We start from the raw sequence: 22,771 nt of genomic DNA, 5'->3' as shown, positions 1-22,771 counted from the left end.
AAATTATCAACCCAGCTCTATCTAACCTCTAACCTGCCTTCTTTATCACCCATGCTGATTCTACAGCAGCATTTCTGGGTAGGGTGGTAGACTACTGAGAATCACAAACTGTATTTCAGGCCACTCCCTGGTGGCCTAGTGTAGTAGTTAAGTCTCAGCACTGTCACCACTATGGCTTAAGTTCAAACCCCGGCCAGGGAGCTAACCCACATATGGCACAGAGACCTCTCCTGTCTCACCCGCTGCTCCCCTCAGCAGTGTATTTCAGTAGATCTGCCTGTTTTGCTCCTTACTCTGCCTCTGGTGAATCCTCTCACCCACACATACACACCTCTGGCCTACACCCCAATTCTTCTATTCAGAAAAAAATTAAAAAAAAAGAAAGTCTAGGGCCTCCCCGGTGGCACAGTGGTTGAGCACTGGGTTGCAAAGCCAGTGCTCTGCAGCACTGGTTCGAACCCCAGCCACCGGGCGAGGGTCCCACACAGTGCGCAGACCTCTCCTGCTGCACCCGCTGGTCCCCTCAGCAGTGTATTTTGTCAGTCTGCCTGTTCTGTTTCCCACTCTGGCTCTGGTGAATTTTCTCACCCTCCCAGGCTTCTGACTGTACCCAGTGCTTGTATAAATAAATAAATAAATCTTAAAAAAAAATAAAAAAGAAACTCTATTTCGTAATTATATGTATTGAGGGGAAGAAATAAAGTCAATTTCAAATAAGCAATTCTTTAGGTTACTCTTACAAAGATACCTGTGATTTCTCAGGTGGTGGGTTATATTATAAGGAGAAATTTCATAATTCTTCTACTCCACTAAGGACATAATTGGGTGATATCTAGGGTTGTAGCATAGCTTAGATAAAGAGTTTGATGTTTGAAATGACAAAGATTTTGTTTTAAATCTCAAAATTGCCACATGATCTCTGGTACATTTTTAAAAAAAATTTCTGGTGTCAGTGTCTTTTTTATAAAATTTATTTTATTTATTTATGCATACAAGAGCTTGAGTGTACCATGTGGGTCAACTGTGCCATGTGGGTCAGCTCCCTGGCCAGGGATCGAACTCGTGCTGCAGTGGCTGATGACTGATAGCTTCGTAGTGCTGAGACTTCAGCCCTGTGCCACCAGGGAGGCTCTGGGGGTCAGTTTCTTCATCTGTAAATGTTGGCTGATGATAATATAACATACCTGAAGCAACTTTTGAGGGGAATAGAAATAATTTTTCAAAAATAATCATTGCCTAGCTATATGGTAGATATTCAATAGGTCATGAGTAGGTAATATTTGCAGCTTTTATGTTTTTAAGTAAACAATTATTCCCTGTGACATTCTACTTAACAAGTATATAAGAAACAAAAATAATTTGGAACCCATGCTAATATTTCCTATCACTTCTCCATATAAGTAAGAATCTGAGATTCATTATGTCAGGCCTCCCACTGAGAGCATTTTCTGATATCAGGAATTCTTGTTCTCTACATTTCTTTTCAGAAACATCCCAAGGTTTCCATCCTTATTATACATCTAGAATAAATACACCCTAGAGATAAGACTTTATTCAAAACATTTCTTCCTTTAAGGAGAAAATGTCATTTTCTGGCATTTGCCCGATTTATGCTTGTGCCTATTCTTGTACCTGGAGCTTTTCTTCATGGCAGTCACTATAGTGATGTCCTCAAAGATCTTGGCACCAATATAGACTTCTTTCTAAGTGAGTTCTGGGAATGAGGGCTGGCACTTTTGACTTACACCCTGAAGGCGTAGCTACATTGACATGTCACTTTCTACTGCTTCGAAATCCTAATATGCCAAAAATCATGCCAGTGTATGCTTCATTTCTCATGTCTTTTGTTTCTTCTGCAAAATACTTCTAATTTCTATCTCTCCATAAGAGCCACTCAATTGTCAATGTGTATTTTGAAGAGATTTATTTTATTTTTTATTTTATGCATACAAGAGCTAGGGTGTGGACCAGAGGTGCAGAGGGGTGAGAGGATTCACCAGAGACAGAGTGGGGAGCAGATCAGGCAGATAGACTGAAATATACTGTTAAGGGGAACAGCGGGAAAGGCAAGAGAGGTCTGCCTCACCATGTGTGTAGCTCCCTGGCCTGGAGAATCTCACTCGTGCTGCAGTGGCTGCTGATAGCTTCATAGTTCTGAGACTTAACCCCTTGTGTCACGAGGAAGGCCCTGGTAAATGTGTATTTTGAATTATCATTGGGTACATTGAGTTTGGCTGCAGCTCAGCAAATAACACCCAGTCTTAGTGAAAGCTTTTTGGTCTGGAAAACTGTTGAATAACAATGTTTAAGAGAACTCTTATGGGACACAGTTTTATAAGATTATAATGAAAAATAAACAATGTGATTATTTCATGAGTAAGTAATAAATATGTACCAGTGCTATGAGATATTTATTAGGATATTTCATTTCCTCCCTCACCCAGTGTTCTACATCTGAAGAAGAATGTCATTCACATAGCCATTATTATTACCTAGAAAGTCCTCAAAAAAATTGCAGACATGGGATAGTAAGAGTAATGACCCACAAAGAGATCCAAGTCCTCATCTTCAGAATCTGTGAATATGTTCAGCTCTGTGTCAAAGAGAAATTAATGTTGCAGATGAAATTGATGTTGCTGATAATTAACCTTAAAATATGATGGGTCCAATGTAATCACAGCATTCTTAAACATGAAAGTAGGAGGCAAAAAGCAGAAAAGAAGTAAGTGTGACTATGGAAGAAAGACATGGATAAATGCAATATTGCTGACTTTGATGATGGAGGAAGAAGACTTTAAGGCAAGGAGTGAGGGTGATTTATATGACTTAGAAAAGAAGGAGAACTGAATTATCCCTAGAATCTCTAGAAGAAAGGAAGCCTTTCTTTCTTTCTCTCCCTCTTTCTCTCTCTCTCTCTCTCTCCCACTTTTTTGTTTGTTTTTTGCTTCAATAAAATTCCAGTCTAAGAACTGTTAGACAATTTGTTTGTGTTGTTTTATAATGTTTAAGCTTTTTAAGTTTGTGTAATTTGTTGCAATGGTCCAGTGATTTTCTTAATACGGTTTTTTCTTTGCCCTGACCCCTGAATACAGGGGTCGTAAATTAGTAAATTTTACATGGGTGTTGAAGGGAGGTAGTAAGTAATTGAAAAACCGGAAAATACATTATTAATGGGAGTTAATTTCTCATTTTCTACCATATTCTCATTGTGTCTGTCTCAATGCTGCCACACAATGATTGCTTGAAGACCCATGGAGACTCTTAGATCACTTGTGAATCAAATTAAATTATAATTAATATTGGTAAACAGGAAATAATGTCTGACAGCTTCTAGGAAATAAACAGATTATTAAAATAAAGTAACTATTTGAACTCTCTAAATATTTTGGAACTATCATACCTTAAGACAAAAAAAAGGGTTCATTATGCATTGGAGTTTTATGTAATAGCATCACAACAACTTGTTCAGAAGATCCTAATTAAAAGAAAGAAATGAATTACTGAGTAACATTAGAAATCTTGAGGAAAATGAGACATTTAATCTCATCATGAATCATAAATGCTTGGTTTTTTCCCTCAATTTTTTTTATTTGCCAATTGTTGAGATAACTATTATTTGGGGAGTATAAATGAATGATTACCTATGTGCACATGTTAAACCAAACACCACGAAGGCTCCAGTGACAATGTTCTGTCACCATCTTCATCTTTTTCAAAGACTCAGAAATGTCTTAGGAGGTTCAGTGCTGCCATGCAAAATCATGGCTTATCAATCACTTCCGTGGACAGAACTAAGCAGGTGACAATCTTGAACCAATGGTCAATACACAGGTTGCTTAAAACACTGAATGTGACAAACCTCTGGAAGGACCATTTTGACTTCTAATCTGTCTGCTTCTTTTCATTTTTCCCCTTCTGAGTGATAAGTTTTAATCTGCACTGCAGTATGCTTGAACTAATCACCAGTATCCATAAATAAGTGGTGATAGAAATATTGATAGAAATGCTATAAAACATCTAAGGTACAGAACAGATTTATTGAGACTTCTTTGCAGTTCATAAAATACATGAATGAAAATTCAAAACTTTGAAACCTAATCTCAAAGTAGAGAGAGCTGTAGCAGCTTTCTATGATATGTAGTTGATATATTGATACTTGCAGTAGGGAGAGAGTTTGGGAAAAGAAGGTGAAGAGAGATAGGAGACTGGTGGACTCTATATTCAAAAAATAGGAAAGTAGCTTCTGTAATTCTGAGATTATTTAAAGAGGACATTGAGCACAGTTTTAAAAAAAAGAAACAAAACTCTGCCTTTCATGTTGTAGAGAATCTTGGATTGGATTCTGAAGTTGCTAAAGCAAATGCCCTGGGTTTTTCTGGATGCCTGTCTTCAGTACAGTACAACCACATAGCACCGCTGAAGGCAGCCCTGCGCCATGCCACCATTGCACCCGTGACTATTAAAGGAACCTTGACAGAATCCAGCTGTGGCTCCATGATGGACTCAGGTGTCAATGCAGTGACCACAGTGCATTCTTCATCAGGTATAGTCAAGTAAATACCCAGTGGAACTTCCCTCACTAGCACTGCTTTTTATGTACAAGAAGCTTTTAGGTTACAGGCTGATATTACGCAATTTTTTACCATGCATGCTTACAGGTGGTTAATAATAGGTTTCTCATAAGTGATTTCTATGTAATTTAATATAATCCTACTAGTAATATGATAAGTAGTTAGTATAGAATGCTTATTTGCATACATTACATATCATAAACAATATATGCATATATGTATATATATAATATGTAACTGTACAAATAAGCATATATAGGTATGTATATATCTAACATATGTGTGTATGTGTGTATGTGTGTGTGTGTGTGTGTGTGTGTGTGTGTATAAAAATACCCATTTATGGCTCTGAGGGTTACGTAGTTTAGGGGTCAGGGAGGATAGTTGTTGAATTAATATAGTCCATGTGATTAAAATCAGCCCTCCTTCCTTAATGATGGGTGAGTCTCACAACACCATCACCCACATCTCTTGATTTGTCACTTCATAAATACCTTCTCTATCTTTACTTAGCTGCCATCATCCCTAATCTTTAAATGTGCCTGGAAATTTTTAAATCAGACATGGTAGTCAATTGCCAGATCTGGTAATGTGAACAAAAAAAGGGAACTGTATTTTGCTGCTGCTTAGTCATTACCAGTCTTGGTATTTTCCTGGCAGCAGTGAAGCATAATGGACAGTAACTGAAAGAGGAAGTTGGTTGACATTAATTTGAATTCTGAATCTTCCATGAATGAAGTAGAACTTTGGACAAGTTATTTAATGACACTGATCTAATTTCCTTATCTTTGAAATGGGAAAAATAATGCTTATGTTGTAGTCATTTCCTGAGTATTAAATAATACTGTAATAATAAAAGCTATTCTATGTCCTAAAATGGGTATGCACTATAAACATACATATATTTAGGAATCAGTAGTCCCTGTTAACATATTTGAGTATTTTTTTTGATAATGTACCTAGTTCAATGCTCCCAGACCAACAGCACAGGCAGAGCAAGTATCCAAACCGAGATCTACTTTCCTTCAAACTAAATGCTAATATGTGAAGGTCCGTATAAGTAATCCCTTTCTCATCAGTGAGGGTTTCTCTGAGAATGTAATTCTCCAGCACTTTTATCCTGCCTGGTCAATAGATTCAGAATCTTCTTTAAGCTAAAGAAACCTCTGAAATGTAAGAAAAAAAACAGTTCCTGTTTCTCTTTCTGTAGTTCAAGTGGAAAAAAAGGTGCTTGAGGTAAGAACAGTTTTTGTTGGAACAGTCCAGCAAAGCAGAGAGCAAATTCAAGCATAGGCTGAGTGTTATACTGCAGGCCAGCGCAGAAATGAGCAGGGTAACATTGTCATCTAGTTTAATCCCTTATCCTATACCTTACATAGAATCTTGCTGGGTCATAGAACTATGGGGTATAAGTAGTGTCTTTGAATGCCCTTTTTTGGGCATATGTTTGTTTGGATTCCTTCCAAAATGCCAACACTCAGCTTCTTGAGAGTACCTGGTCTGAGATGCAATCATCTTAACTCTGTATCGTAGATCTCCTTCCAGTGCTCTGAGTCAGGAATACAGTTTCATATCTTTTACTTTTTAGATCCCTTTGGGAAGACAGATGAGCGAGAACCACTTACCAATGCAGTTCGGAGTGATTCAGCCGTCATTGGAGGTAAAACATTTTTTGTTGCTGGAAACAGAAAAGAAACAATTGATTCTGTACTTCAGAGAAAACAATTGCAATCCTCCCTTAATTATGGCCATCCAGCACCAAGCAGGAGCTATATCTTCAAATCTGAGTCTTTGTAGTAATAGGCATGTGTGCTGTGTGATCAAAGGTATCTTCTCCTCCAGCACTGGCAGCTCCAAGGAGGCTTCCCGTCCCTGATCTATCAGGCAGCTGCACACCGAATCAACAGCTGGAGTATTTACTTAGAGACAGACAGCGTGCATCCTGCTCTTCTCATCCAGTTGTCAGTTTTCCTAGAGCACAAACAAAGCAAAGCAATAAAACTACATATGGGATGAAGCCATGTTGGGGCAGACAGATGGGCGAAGCCACAGTCCTGCGGGTTTTCTCCACCGAGTGATTTGGGCTAGATCTAATGAGCAGGATGAAACCCACAGGACTGTAGTTTCAAATCCAGCAGCACATATGGTTACAGAGGCAGATCTTGTCTGCTCTGCCATCAGCTCAGCTCTCCCTCCCACCTCCCTTGCTTTTCCATTTTCTCACTGCCTGTCGGCCTCGCCCTTTTTATTCTGCCTCAGCTTGGCTGCTGCCTCCAGTAGCTTGATGTTTCCATCTGGGTCTTGAGCACAGAATGACTCCCAAACCTTGTTTAATGTAAGATGCCTGTGAGAGACTAAATTCATTTCCATCTGAGAAGCATAGCCCTAGCAGGTGCCCCGGCCCGGCCTTCTGGCAGGCTAGATGAACTGATCCACACCAGATGGAGTTCTCCTTTTAAAAGTTGGCAGTATCCATTCATTTAACTTCTATTTAATGAGACCCTGCTATGGGTCAGGCCCTGTGCTAAGTATAGGAATATAGGAATGAGAGATATGGACACTGCCCTCAAAGAAATCACAGCCTGGCAGGGGAGAGCTGGATAAACAGATAACAATGGGAGTAGTGATGATGTTTTGAAAGGAGATGTTACCAATGACACTGGGGGCACAGACATGAGACATGACAGTAAGAGTCTAAGGAAGGAAGACCATGACCTTTCCCAAAGGAAGTCCTTAACACACCTGACCTGAATTTCTGCTTCAGGGAAAAGAGTCCAGTTTGATTTTCCTTTTTTTCTTTTTGCATCAGGACATGTAAGATAGAATTTGGTACCTGTTTCTCTTCCTATAATTTGACAAGGGGAGAATAGAATTCTGTGATGACATTTTCCTACCTATCTACACATTTCTGTGAATCCATAGGAGCTAGAAGTTCATCACAACCCCAAGGGAAAGTTCTGGAATTATGTGTAGCTCCAGCTCCGAATACTGCCTGTTCTGAAGGAATGGAAACAGCCCATTCTCAGGAGCCACTGACTAGCACCCTGGTTATGTACACATCTATTAATTTAGGTAGTTTGACTCTGCCTTTTTCTAAAATAGTTGGGGACGGGCCATATAATGACTTAGGAATATTAAAAGAAAATGTAACATCTTAATTGTAGCCCCATTTCTGATACAAATCGGTAGAAGACATGCTTCAGTTGTTTAATTCTCAAATGTCCATGCTTATGCATATCATAATTCAGGGTAATCAAAAATGTCTTCCTCAAATAAATATTTCTTCTCAATAGTAATTCTACTCATAAAGTAAACAAAGCGACACTTTTTAAAGAATTAACCTATCTTTGACTATCATAAATACTATTCAAATATTTTAATATCAGGAAATCTACAGATGCATCCTCCTTTTTAAAATTCCACCGCCTTCACATTTTTTTTTTTTTTTAAAGATTTATTTATTTATTTATTCATACAAATGCTGGGTACAGTCAGAAGGGCGGGAGGGTGAGAGAATTCACCAGAGCCAGAGCGGGGAGCAGAGCAGGCAGAAGGACCGAAGTACACTGCTGAGGGGAGCAGCGGGCGGCAGGAGAGGTCTGCGCGCCATGCGGGACCCTCCTCCGGTGGCCAGGGAGCAGCCGGGGATTGAACCGGCACCGTGGAGGCTGCAGGCAGCTTCGCAACCCAGCGCTCAACCGCTGCGCCACCGGGGAGGCCCCGCCTTCACATTTTTACCTTTCCTTTGCTGACCTTGCTTTTTCTATCTCAAGGGACTTCCTGGCAAAGGTAGTGACAAGACCTTAGGTCAGAGAGGACAGCTTTCCAAGTTGATCCAGTGAAATCACATAAAACAAAGTAGACACAATTGGGCAAACATTTGAATTTACACTCCTCAGTTTCCTGAGGACAGGTGCATAGGAGCCCTGAGCTAGTCTCTGTCTTGCAGAATGTAGAGCAATGAAGGCCCTAAATGTTCGGTAAGCATTTCATTAATACATTACTTACAACACACAATGAAATCAGGACAGCATATATCAGAGTGTGAGATATTAAATACTGTCCTCTAGGAACTGAAGTAGTTTGAAAATACTTAATTGCAAGGTGACAAACAAATGTGCCAATTACAAATGATGCTGATACATTCTTTAAAGCAGATCTTAATTGTACCCCAAAATCCTTTATTGCTCTGATTCTGTCTGTGTAGGGTGACATTCTTCTTGTTATTTTCAGTTTAACCTATGCTCTTTTTTTTTTAAATTGAAATGCCAATGTTTTATATATGTGCATTTTTGACAGTATAAGATTTCCCCACTTAGGTGAAGTCACTGTAGCTCCACCCCCCAACAGCAGAACAGCCATCATTCTCCCCCACAGTCCATCATGCACCCCCCACTCCTGCTTACTGTCTCACTCTCCTCCTCATTCCTCTCTGGATCCCTCAAACCCCCAGTCAGCTCTCAAAGGATGATGGCATTGTTAATACACACACACAAAACCTTCTCTGATTTAAACTTTGCCCCAGCTACTCTGGAAAAAAAAAAAAAAAAAAGATTTTAGTAAATGAAGACTGAAGACATTTCAACTGGTCTTTAGTTCTGGGCACACAGAGTTTGCTGCTGCTTGTTTGTTTTGTTCTCCTAAGTGTCTCCCTTGTCTAGACTAAATCATCTCCCTCAAACAGATGATCTGTGATAATTTCCTTCTCTCCTTTTTTTCCTTCCTCAACAGGAGTCATAGCAGTGGTGATATTCATCATCTTTTCTATCATCGGCATCATGACCCGGTTCCTTTACCAGCATAAGCAGTCACACCGCACTAACCAGATGAAGGAGAAAGAATATCCAGAAAATTTGGACAGTTCCTTTAGAAATGACATTGACTTGCAAAACACCGTGAGCGAGTGTAAGCGGGAATATTTCATCTGAAAAACTGCAGGGTTACCTAATAAGTCTTCATTTTGTTGTTGAATTTTTCTCTTTCCCCTTTCTCTTGTCTTTTGGTTTCGGTCATTCTCTTTCTCTTATTTGTTTGCCACTTATTTTTGGAATGTACCTGTATCCACCACAGCCTCTATCCACTTGACTCAGCCCAGAAGACCAGGCAGCTACAGCCACTGCCTTCCTCTTTGATAAACCCATCATGGTGATACCAATCACTCAAGAGACTGATTTGACTGCTCTAGACAAGGAAGAGACACATGCGTGCACATGTGCATATTTAGTTCTATATTTCCAGTTTCAAAAATGCACACTCTCCACTTCCACAGCCATGTAGTCTAGCAGGCTTATTTTGAACCTGTGCTCTGTGACTTAGACAGAAAACAGTCGTCTCTGACATCCTTCCCCATCTCAAGTTCATTCCTTCCAGGGAACTCAGGGTAGAAAGAGAAGATGCTAGAACCTGGTTTGCTTAAGTGGCATTTTAAAAGAAACAAGAGAGGTTTGTTTTGAATTAATTTTTCCTAACCGCAAGAAGTCCATCGCCCTATCTCACCACCCCTTTTCAGAATGGCTCTTATCCGCCAAGTATTTCCAAGTATAGCATTCTTGATGGTAGTGAGATCTATTTCTTTGCTCCTTTCTTACCACTCTCTCCAGGGGCTAAGACTTTAGAACAGCACACAATAGCATAAACCTAGGGGAAGCATGGAAAATAGTAGCTTGAAATTAGGAGGTAAAAGGAAAGCTGCTAGGAAGTAGATATTCTATAACTTCAAAATGCCTCTCCACATTTTGTAAGAAACATTAGCTAGGTTACTCTTGGGATTATTATATTGAAGTATATATATCTATCTATATATATATATATGTTGCTGCAGCTTAAAGAAATTCAAATAAAAGTCTAAAATAGTACCTGGTTCTATGAAAGAATTTAAACTGTTTTTAACTCAGTTTAAAAAAAATGAAAAACAACAACAAAAAAAATTGCATGAAAGAAGGGAAATACCAAACAGAATTCTTTCTTTCCATCTACCCACTAAAGATCTGGTAAAGAAAGTGAATGCAGGTTTCACATTTTTGACCAGACATCATAATTTACCTATGTCCACTAAGTCATTTTCTACGAAGCATAGGAAGCACTGACATGTGAGGTATCATGTTTAGCTTCAGCAAACCTTCACTGTTTGGTTTCAGAGGAGCCCTTGGGTTCTAGAGCTCACCACATTTTCAAATTGGCCACCTCCTATGTATAATGGCTCCTATCACACCCAACATGTTGCAGACATAACTCCCAGATGAGATAGTGGCAATTTCAGATTTGGCCCCTTTTGATAACAAAACATGGGAGAAACAGTCATTCTTTCAAGAAGGCGTCTTGAGTTCCTCCAGAGATGGTGGTGAGCATCCTGATGACTAGTACTAGTCATACTAGTATGTCTGACTCTGCCTCTAGGCCATCTTGGAGAAAAAAAAATTAGGAAAAGCAATATAAATGCTCCTGTCTTATGCTGGAAATATCAATATAATGATCCACACACGTGGAAAGCACTTGCTGATTCTCTTTTCAGGACAAATTCCAATTTGGAAAACAATGGCCACATTGCTGACCCCCAGCCTTGACATTTAGCAGACATTCCATCTTGTTCTTAATTTAATTATCACCTATAATTACTTAACACTTTGCTGCATGATGAGGCTCACAGTGAGGAATCTGTTAGCTTCATCCAATTTCATGTCCATTTCAGCTTTCCCTTCAGTGTCAGTGCACATGACATAAGGATTTAGTTAGGAAATAGATTTCTCAATTTTTAGATGTTACTTCAATACACACGTCTCTCCTTAAAATTTTCTGTGGTTTCTTCTTCACTTCTTCATTTCCATTATATTGCTTTTCTAGTCAATTTAACTTAAAGTGTAAGGGCATTTCTTTCTTTTAGTTTTTATAAGATGATTGATCCATTAATAAAAGGAAGATCTGTAAATACTGTTTCCCCCACCCCATCCTCTCCTATATCCAGTTTTCACTTTTGCATTTTCTATTTCCATAAAAAGACTGTATAAATCAGCCTTTTACTTGGCTACATAGTTCTTTGTCTCCTGAAATAAAAGTTTCCATGAAGTGCAGTGTGTGTAGCCTGAAGCATCTCCAATAAGGAAATAGAAAGAAAAAGGAACGTATGAGTAATAAAGCTGGAACTCTCCATTATTCATGTCTCTGGGAAGCAAGGACTTTATTTGGCTGATGCAGGGCTGGTAGAAGAAATGGAAGAATAGTAAGAGCCAACTCAGAGTATTTGCTTCTCTCATTTACTTAGATACTTGCAGAGAGTTCTCTAGGGTAAAACATTTGTGAGGCTTCATGCTGGCCACATCTGCACTACAGAATCCACCAGAAGGCCAGCCCCCAGGTGTCAGTGATCTATCCAGAGGTACTACTTACCACAGACTTAAAGACCAATGCCAAGACAGTGTGAGCTGCACCTCTCTCTCATAAGTAGTCTCGGAGCTAAGTCAGAATGATTTTTTTTTTTTACAGGGTTGCATTATTGCATAGCCCACAGAGAATACATATCACTATCTGTAAGAAAAAAGAAGCAAATTGCTCTATCCAGAACAAAACACAATTTTCTTTTATAAATAAATGCTGACTCAGACTGTCTTTCCTCAGTGGTACCAAAATCCAAGTAGTTTGTGCAGTAGTTCAATTGTGTGAGTGCTTCAGTCATTGAACAATTATTATCTAAAACAAATATTCTTTAAAACATTCAATCACCACTTTCTACTTCAGTGATCAGGTCTCCTAACCACAAGCTCTGGCCAACTGGACCTCCAGTATCCTCTACTTGAATCTTCAGTCTTTGGTAACTGTTGTTTACAAAAAAAAGATTTTATGGAATGTGGTCACTTTACAATAAAACCAAAAATCCCTGTGCAGTTTCACATGCTAAAGGAGCTGTTTCATTGATATCATTTCCACCAAACAAATGTATTTATACAAGCAACAATGCATTTGCTTGCCCTAAAACATACCTAGCATCCTACTGAATCATTCGTTGTGTGTATAGGTTAGATTGCTGTGGTTTCTATGAGAATTTGTTTAGAGAATTAGACATGTGTCCCTTCTGTGGATAGATTTTTGTGAATTTCTTACTTAGCCTTTTCTATCCACTTTCATCTGCATGTGAGATATTTATTTTAAGGACCCTGGGCTGAAATTTTAACTGTTTTTGTTCTCTTTAGTAATAGCAGAGATGGCACTAACCTGAATTGCACCTTTTGTCAGATACATGAGCAACCACAGAGTAAAGGGAACAGGACCAGAACAAAATAAATTGTTCTCTTCTTTCTTTACTCAATCACAAAGTATTTATTGAATGTCCAGTAGTCAATGGATTGTGCTAGCTTTTGGGCATAAAAATGCAAATGACCACATGTTCTTGTCCTGGAGGGACTCCATCTAGCAAGGGATATTACATGTATTGATGTAATAGGGGTATGCATAAACTGTTACAGGATATAGAGAAAAGGTCCCACCCAATTATTTTTAGAAATTCCTTGCTAGAGACAAAGAAACAGATGCATTTCTGTACATACTTTTATATTTTTTCTTGCTTAATTCTTCCACTTTCAATAAGCTGCTTTCTATTTCCTCTTCACAGTAAATATCGATCTATCAGATAGAGTTTATAGAAGGATATAGATTGACTCTTTGGGGACAGAAAGAATTAGTGGTCCCCATCTCTAAAGTAATTTTTGGGAGACTGAATTTCCCCCATTCTTGTGTCACTGCTGGTTGCAGGTTTCTGAAAGTCCTTCCTATCAATCAGAACAAAATGATGAGTTGGGACCCTACTTAGGGTAGGAAATAGCAATCTCTACTTTTCCCCTAATCTATGCTTTTTTGGGGGGGTCATATTTTTATGACCTATTGCATGCCATTGTCCTTTCGGATGCTCTTTAAGATATCTTTATTGTACTCCAGCTTGTCCTCAAACCCTCCAGTTGTGATAAAACATTTTGACTCTATTCAAGAAGCTCTCTGCGATGAAGTATATCTTTGAATAAATAACTGAGTAAAAGGTGTTGTCCATCTAAATGAGGTTTCATCTCTGTGTCCTGGGTGAAATCTTCCAATAATTAAAGTCACACATCACTTCTCTGTAGTTAGGAATGCTGTGTTAGGTTGTCATAAGTGAAGTGTGTTCTCCAAGATATTCAAGGAGACAGGAGTCCGGCCATTGAATTCTTTCTGATAAACAGCATTGACAGGTTGTCCACCAACTTTCTTGGCATCCTTACAATCTCCCATAGCTATAATCCATCAAATTCACATGTAACACAGTCTGCCAAGGGGGATTTGAAGAACAGCATATAGATCCACTGCTGATTTTTTCTTAATCTTAAGGTTAGGACAAATTAGTAATCAGTTGCCCTATAGGTCACAAGTAGACCAAATAAATGGAGAGCCTTCCTCATTTGTAAAGAGACAAAGGTGGTTAATGGAAGAAGGTGCTAGGAAACTCCGCACTTCCAGAATACTTGGAGGATAATTGACTGCTATTTCATGTCTCTCATGCAGTTTGAAAATGTCTTTTGTAACAGACACATTGTGTGATTGAAATGCTTCCATACTCTTCTCTTGGGTCTTGCTGAACCGCCCCTCTCATTCTTGCACTCTCGTTCCTACTTGTTAAGTCATCTAGTTTGCAGATTTTTCATTCTCCAAGTTTTTATCACTGCCTTCACAAATTCCAAACAGTTGAATCCCCTAAAGGGAAAAAAGCGTAAACATACAGACACTTGGTAAAAATAGGGCTGTTATTCTAACTTTTTTTCAGAACACTTTGTATCTCATCTGTTTGGTAGGGAGAGGGTCATTCCCTTTTGTGTTGACAATTATTTAAAACCTTAATAGAAGATTTTGATCTTTAACTCCTTTGCTATTTTTGAGTGATATTTCTCTTATTTTGCACTAAGGTACTCTGAGGATGAACAGAAAAGCACATTTTTTAGTGAAATACTGTACTTTGTAAACTCATTGTCTGTCTTTTGTATTGTTTATAGTCTACAAAATGACTGAGGGGATATGAGCAAGGATTAAGGCAAAAGTTGGTTTTGATATTTTGACCACACCTGGTGGGAACAGGTTGAAGAGGCAGACGAACACATGCCAGCAATAGGTGGCCAGCCCAGGTGAGAAGTTCGTTGCTTCCACTATGGCTCAGTGGCTGTTACTCTTGCCACCTTCCTGGCTCCTAACTCAGGAGTCTCTAGTGCATTTTGGATCATCTTCTTACACTTTAGGGAACAAGATGACATCATGTGCTTTTCAATTCATTACTCCCCTGTGCATGACATTTTTTTACTTTTCCCCATCCTACTCCAACCACATCCTCTGATTCTTTGGTTTTTTTTATTTTTATTTTTTTTAATTATTTCATCGGGACTTTCCCAGGATGCTTTAGCGTTATCACCACAATGATCTAACCTTCCCAGATTGAACACCCAGAAAAAGCTATAAGGGAAAAAAACTGTTAGAAATCCCCATAGGTCTGCTATCCTGAACTAGAACCCCAATGTCAAGAATTCTAAGGCCCTGTTATCTATCTACTGTCTCTCTTTCCCCTTCTTTGGTCTTGCCACCAATTGACATGCCATATAAGAAGGTATGAAACTCTCCATCCATGACAGTGAATGCTGCCAGGGACTATTCATCTAACATTCTGGGTATCACAGTTTTATTCATCTTCCCCAGCCTAGCAACACAAAGACACATTTACAAAACAGCAGGGCAAAATTAGGAGTGTGGACTTAGGCCATGGCTGAAGGTGAAGTTAATTGTTTTAGTGATTAAATCCTGGTGTATTTTCATTCTCATTATACGCTTCCTTTCCTCAGATGCCAGAAGTAGCCTCAGAGGACATGATAAATGCACTGGGTATTCAAAGAAGCATTGCATCACCCTGCAGACTCTTTGGAAGGCCCATAAGTAGAAACTTGCAAGGGAACTTTAATGAATAATATTAATAAGTATCTGCCCAGTCATACATTTCCATTATAGTCAACCCCATCCCAAAGGTTTTGAATAAGATACCAACATAGTCTCTTCTCTTTGATGGCAGTGTCAACCTGTGTAACCTTGTCCTGCCTTAAATACTCATGCAAAAAATACCAAACCTTGCTGAAAGCAGCAAAGTTATGTTGTGATAGGGACTTTGTATTGAGTGTGGTGCAATACCAAGATTTTCTCCTTCTGGAGCTGGTAGTTGACAAGCCTCCGGATATCCTATGCTGTCTTAGGGTATCACTTTGCTCATTCAACTGAAAGCAGCCAAAGAAGTGTAAGAGTTGCACTTGGGAATGGGAGTGCCTGCCTCCTGAATGTGATAAATAAGGAGTCAGTAATCTTTTCTAGAAAGTATCAAATGGCAAATCCTGTTGCTAGTATTCACCTCTGACGTTGTAGCAGAATGGCAGCCAAATGGGGACGACTGTGTTTCCATAACAATTTTATTTATAAAAACACACAGGTCAGATTTTTGTCCATGGGCTTTAGTTTGCTGATCATTTCAAATGGGAAATCAGTATCTCTCTGGCAGGTAGTAGTCCCCTTTTGGAAGAATGAGGAAGAATATGGAGATTATTTTTTGACAAATAAACAGTACAATGCAAAATAACCTCCCCCCAAATGTATTTATTTACCAAACTCTTTATTGTGGCAAAAGCACAAAACAGGTCACCTCTCTTCGTAGATTTGCCAGAGTCCAGCTTTTCTTTTTAAGCTTCTCATTTTTGTTCCCAAAACAAAATCCCAAGTGATGTTGCCTCGTTCCAAGTCAGTTTTGTAGACCATGTAACATGTCTTAATACACCATAAGGGGAAAAATAAAAGTTAGCCTTAGATTTCTTTGTTTTCTATGGTTACTGTTGTACAGAAGAAAGACTTAACCTGTAAATAATGTATATTTAATAAAGAGAATTTTGTATGATTTTGTGTGGAAGACAAATGTGTCTTGCTGTGTTTTCTTGGGTTAATGAAGAGTCAAACAATTAATCCCTTAGCTCTCATTCTCATTCCTTAGACCATTAACTTACAGACAACATGACCTGTGGGGTTGCTGGAGAAACATGAAACTTCCACTCCCTGGGTTTATTGATTTCAACAGGCTTGTAAGTGCCGTCATGGGCTCTCTCATCGCCCAGCTGAACGGTACTAACCTGCTGCTGGCTCAAATGTGTAAAAGAACAAGTTCATTGACTTGACCAAAAGTCGTGTTTGAGCCTCTGGAAACTCTCTGCTTTCAGCTGCCCACATGAAACTCAGGACCTCTTCTGACCCTTTACCAGTGCCCGCTCCCAGCAACACTTGTGATCTCTCAACTTTCCTTCCCTTGTTCCACAGTCCCCAAAAAACCACATCATTAACCTCAATTGGATTCTGTGGTTGAGATACTGAACATGTATTGTCATAAAAGAAATTTACTTTAGGGCCTCCCTGGTGGCACAAGGGCTAAGTCTCAGCACTGTCAAGCTATGCCAGTCACTGCAGCATGAGTTCCATCCCCGGCCAGGGAGCTACCCACATGGCGCAGCAGACCTCTCCTGACTCTCCCACTGCTCCCCGCAGCAGTGTATTTCAGTCAATTACCTGTTCTGCTCCCCACTCTGTCTCTGGTGAATCCTCTCACTCACACACCCCCACCCCGTACCTCTGATCTACACCCCAGTTCTTGTATGCATAAATAAATAGAATAAATCTTAAACAAATAGAAATTTACTTCAGATGGCTTATTAGGACATTTTGAGAGTAGTTAGTCACACACAAATTACAAACTGATGAGTTTTAAATACATGCATGAGGGCCTCCCTGGTGGTGCAGCGGTTAAACACTGGGTTGCAAAGCTGCCCGCAGCCTCTGCAGCACCAGTTCGATCCCTGGCCGCCGGGCGAGGGTCCCAACATGGCACGCAGACCTCTCCTGTTGCCCACTGCTCCCCTCAGCAGTGTACTTCGTCACTGTGCCTGTTCTGCTCCCTGCTCTGGCTCTGGTGAATTCTCTCACCCTCCCGCGCTTCTGACTATACCCAGTGCTTGTATAAATAAATAAATAAATCTTTTAAAATAAATAAATACATGCATGAGATTATGAGATTTGCCTTTTAAAAAAACATTCAGCTACTCAACGGAGAATGGAGCATAGTGCATGCATGGTAAGGGTGAGAATAGTTAGGGCCAATTGGAGAAGTCAGAGGGACAGTGATGCTGATGTCATCCTAAGATGAAGGAGACATGAATGAAGTAAAATACAAGTTTTTGGTGTGTTTTTAGGATGGCAGCCCTGGGAGCACAGGCTCAAGAAACACTCAAGCTGTGTGTCCCAGTTGCTTATGGCAGGGAGAGCTATAAACGCAGTAAGAGAGTAGAAATAATAGTTTACACTCAGGTCTATTTTATTAAAAAAATACTGATTTTTATACGAATCACATCTTCTGTCCCTACAGTTCTGATTGGTGGTGAGTTCATCACATGGTGATTGGTGAAGCTTCAATCCTAGGCAATGATTGGCTCTAGCTTTGCCTCAGCCTCTGCCTGGAGATGAAGTGTCTGGATATGTCTGCATGTGCCTTGGTGGCATATCTGAAAGTGTCTTGGGACAAGACCTGCAAAGGTCTCCCACTCAGACCCAAATGACTGCATAATGTATCATATTTCTTGCCAGTGGTGTTGGTACCAAAGACCAGCTCTGCCAGGATGTGCCGATGTGGCATGCTGAGTGTTCTGAATTGAAAGGAATTATAGGACAGAAGATCGAAGAATGATGTTTTTGGCTAACTTGCTATGCCCCTAAAACCAGGAAATAAATCTCCATGGTGATCCAGGAAGTGAGAGAGAGCCTGTAGCTTTATCACCCCAGGCTAGGGCTGGCAATGTCTGTTTTTCATGCATATGTAGATAATCCCTGCAAAAAATTCTTTTTCCTTATACTGCAAATTTCTTTGTGCTGTCTCCCCTCCTAAATTTGTTGCTCCCTTTGTAGAAACTATATAACCTCTGAAATGATCAGATGGCAGGTCTAATTATTGATGGCCCTCTTGTTCGTGTTATTAAAGTTTTCAAAGTTTAAAGTTGTCTTTTGCTAATCTCTCATGTCAGTTAATTCCCAGCTTTATGGATCTAAAAGTATGGAATAAGTTTAGCTTCTTTCCCAATCTGGCTTGGACTAGGACTGTAAAATAGAAACTGGGTTCACAGAGAATCCATAGGACTCGCCAATGGATTAGAAGAAGAAGGGGAGGAGGAGAAGAGACTCAAGATGGTCTTTTATGGTTAACGGAATGGTGGGGCCAGAATTCTCATTTTGAATTGAGGAATGATGGCTATGGATGGGAAAGCAAGAAGATAATGCGATCTCGTTAGGATTTATGTTTGACATTGCAACTAGGCAATCAGTGTGGCTCTCAAGCACGTATGAGTATTTGTCTTCAGTTCTGGAGTACAGTCTGGTGTGGAGAGATACTTGGGAAACATATTGTAAGGATAGGAAGAACACGAAGCAGGATCTCTACGATGTGAGCAGATGAGTGAAGGAGGAGTCCTTGGAGACCTCGGTGGCTTTTGCAGGTTTTATTTGGATTTACCAGGTACACAGCAGGCAGGGGTACTGGGGCCGGGAGCATTTGCCAGCAAGTCTTTACTCTTTCTGGGCTCTCTGATGTTGTCTCGTGGTCTCTGCTTCTCTGGTCCTTTCGCTCTCTCTTGCTCTGCTGGTGTCCCCATGATGCTGCCCTTATAAGCCCAGTCTCTCAGCCCAGGTGTACCCACCTATGCATGCCCACACCTACTCCAGGTGTCCACCATCAGGCATGCATTCAGGACCGCAGATCCATCATCAGTCCTAATGGTGGGAGGGCAGAAAAGCCTGATAATTTTTTTTAATTAATTTATTTATACAAGCACTGGGTACAGTCAGAAGCGTGGGAGGGTGAGAGAATTCACCAGAGTCAGAGCAGAGAGCAGAGCAGAATAGACTGACGAAATATGTTGCTGAGGAGAGCAGCGGGCGCAGCCGGAGAGGTCTGCACGCCATGTGGGACCCTCACATGGTGGCCGGGGATCGAACCTCAGCTGCAGAGGCTGTGGGCAGCTTTGCAACCCAGCGCTCAACCGCTGCGCCACAGGGGAGGCCCAGAAAAGCCTCATACTTTTTTACCTTACCCTACACATATGTATATATAGGCTGTGTGTGTGAGAGCGTTGTGTGCGTATGTGTGTGTTTGTGTGTACATATATGTGTGAGAAACAGATTACTTGCGATCATCAAGCAAATGAGCATAACTAGAAATTAGAGCCTGAAAGAAAGGTCTGTTAGAAGAAAGGAGCAAGACATTGAGGGAGGAAGAAAGTGAGTTGAGTAAGTTGGAATGCAGAAAACAGGAGGAAGCAGACAATTCTTAAATGTTATAGAGAAACTGAGTTAGATAATAATAAGCACCATTGACTTTAATCAGTTTAATACACTGGGCCTCCCTGGTGGTACAGGCGGTTGAGCGCAGCGCTGTGAAGCTGTCCACAGCCTCTGCAGCACCAGTTCCATCCACGGCCGGCCAGGGAGCAGCCCACATGGTGTGGCAGACCTCTCCTGTCTCACCTGCTGCTCCCCTCAGCAGTGTATTTTGTCAGTCTGCCTTTTCTGTTCCCTGCTCTATCCCTGGTGAATCCTCTCACCCTCCCGCACATCTGGCCTGTACCCCGGTTCTTTTATAAATAAAATAATTCTTTAAAAAAATAAGTTTAATACACTGATGAGCCTTTTTAGAGTCACTTAATGAAGATGTGAGGAGAAATATCATTTCAGCTAAATGGATTTAAGAAGCTAGGGAGCAGCATGGACTGAGGCTGAAAGCAGTAGTATGTGGTAGTAACTCACGGACACTGGGAATATAGCCAGATCCCCTCAGTTTGGCAACAAAATCTCCTGTTGACAAAAATAATAATAATAATTAGGAATAAACAGAATTACACTCTACCCTTTGCACTCACTTCCCCTTACGCCTTCTCTATAAGTTACCATTAGATCAGATGTAGTCCCTCTACTCCCTCCTTGTGATTAACTGTTAACTTGCTTCAACTGTATTTCCAGATAATTTGAAAAAGCTGATTATGTTACAAACCTAATAAATTTTCCCTGTGTCCCTCTGAGGTTGATAGTGGCATCAGAGAAAAAAACATTTGCTGATTGCTGAGCCTACACTCTGCGGGGAAAGTGAAGCACCCTGACTCCTAAGGCCTGGGCTGCCTGGTACAATGTTAGACATGTGCAGGCCCAAATTTCCCACACATTCCTTCCCTCCCTATAAAAATCACAACACTCTCACCACTTGGGGAGTCAGCATTATCAGAGTGTTAACCTGATTACTGACTGCTTTTGTGGGCATCTCATACAATAAACTCCTCCATGTAAAGACAATTCTTCTGATGCAGAGTTTGGCTTTCTGGGCACAAACGAAAGTTTGTCATTTAAAGAAATGGGTAAACAGGGCCTCAAATCCCATAAAATCTGTTTCTTGTTTTGTGACTTGAAATAAATTAACCACTGTAATTTTTTTTGAAGATGTAAATCAGGAAGTAAAAACAAAAATCTTCCGAGATGCTGAAGATTGAAAGAAATAGATTCAAACCTGTAGAATGTGACTTAGGATCATAGGAAAAAATTTGTGTCTTCCATTTGCATGAACACTTAGCCAAATTCATGGTCTATGGAACCCTGCACAAATGTTACTGGTTGTTATTTATTGCTTGTTATTTCCTGATGCATAAAAAATAAGTGACAAATGCCACAAATTAAATAAAGCAGAGAAAAGAGACTTGGGCTTTGTCTGGCAAGGACGCGGAAGTTGTTTGTAAGCAGTTTGGACTCAAAGAGGTCTTGAGTTCTTGTTCTAACACTGCATAAATGAATTTTTGAGATTCCCCTGCCCCCACAGTAGAAAGTTAAAGATTCTAAATAATAAAACAAATCAGTTATCTTCAAAGAAACTTTTTTAAATAATTCAAGATATGATAGAAACCAAGACCTCTCTGACTTTTGACTATCAAAATCTAACTCCTGCAATGAATAACTGAAGAAGTAATGGTCTCTTCCTTGTTCAGTGCCTCATAATGACAGATTTTAAAACACGCTAAAAACACTAAAAACAATGTCAGTTTCCCGACCTTTTTTTTTTTTTTTTTTCATGAGCTACTTTCTAATCACATGAAATGATCAGAGGGTAAAATGAGAAGTTGGCGAGGGACTATGTTAATCTCGTTCTCCTTTTCATATCTGTATTTGCTTTAAGTGTATGAAATAACAGAAGAGAAAAAGATGACTCTTAGTCACAATAAACATATAATAGGTGGGGAAAAAAGAACCAACCCTTATGGTATTCTTTTGTAATACAATTTTAAAACTATTGATGACTAACCATATTTTTCATGGCATTTCAAAAAGAACACATTTCCAAGAGCCAAAGTTTGATCAGGTACTTGATCTCATGTTGTCTGCGCATGAGGCAGGCTGAAAGCACTTTGAAGGCCCTTGAGCTGTAGCTGACACAGTTCTGACACCAACGCACACAGGCTGAAGAAAGCCACGTCTCGGGGTGAAATGCATCCATGTGGAGTTCACACGAACACTAATGACAGCACAGACTGGTAGGCAAAGGCAAATCCAGCCCTGCCACATTCTCTCAGGAGCTCCAACTTTTCAAAGGCCTTAGAGAATCAAGGCCTGTCTTGGAGCATAACTCTGAGGAGAGCTGCTATCCACACGCTCCCTCTCAAAGGATAGGCCCACAGCTCCCACTTTTCTGACATTTGCTTTGATGAGTGTGACAACTCGCCTTTGTCCCCTGTGTCCTGGTGGTATGTGAAGTTCTCTGAGAGAAGATACTGGATCTAGGAACAAAATTAGCACACATCAAATATTCTCCTACAGTAAAATGCAATTAGCATTTAAAACAACTATTTGCAATTAGCAAATAAAACAATTGCCAACTACTGTGGAACTATAGTGTGGCAAGTTGTTGTGGTAAACAACCACGGCAGGTTCTCTATGGGTCCAGGAAGAGCCGTAAGGAAAGTCTTGGAGTCTTCAGTGTTTTATTCAGGCTTCTAATGAGCTTTCTACACCATTTGTAGTGAGGCAACCAGGTACAGGGCAGGCTGAGGGGTCAGGGAGGCTGGAGGTCTTTCAAGCCCCTGGTGAATCTTGACTAC

At 40.1% G+C, this 22,771-nt stretch overlaps 1 protein-coding gene across 3 annotated transcripts in view; it reads left to right on the top strand.

The window, feature by feature from the left end:
* Positions 1–16,506, top strand: part of CNTNAP5 (contactin associated protein family member 5) — an 831,834-nt gene extending 815,328 nt beyond the window's left edge. For all 3 annotated transcript variants that reach the window (XM_054699622.1, XM_037523193.2, XM_054699623.1), the window contains 3 exons: positions 4,325–4,543; positions 6,160–6,231; positions 9,303–16,506. In XM_054699622.1, coding sequence (XP_054555597.1) covers positions 4,325–4,543; positions 6,160–6,231; positions 9,303–9,499 — 488 coding nt within the window. In that variant the 3' untranslated portion in view covers positions 9,500–16,506. The remainder of the gene's footprint in view (positions 1–4,324; positions 4,544–6,159; positions 6,232–9,302) is intronic.
* Positions 16,507–22,771: the final 6,265 nt, after the last annotated feature.

The sequence above is a fragment of the Talpa occidentalis genome, unplaced genomic scaffold, assembly GCF_014898055.3.
Source record: "Talpa occidentalis isolate TD23 unplaced genomic scaffold, MPIMG_talOcc4v2.1 talOcc4.3, whole genome shotgun sequence".
In the NCBI taxonomy this organism is placed as follows: Eukaryota; Metazoa; Chordata; class Mammalia; order Eulipotyphla; family Talpidae; genus Talpa; species Talpa occidentalis.
Note: the sequence above shows the minus strand (reverse complement) of the source record. Positions and strands in the feature narration are given on the sequence as shown.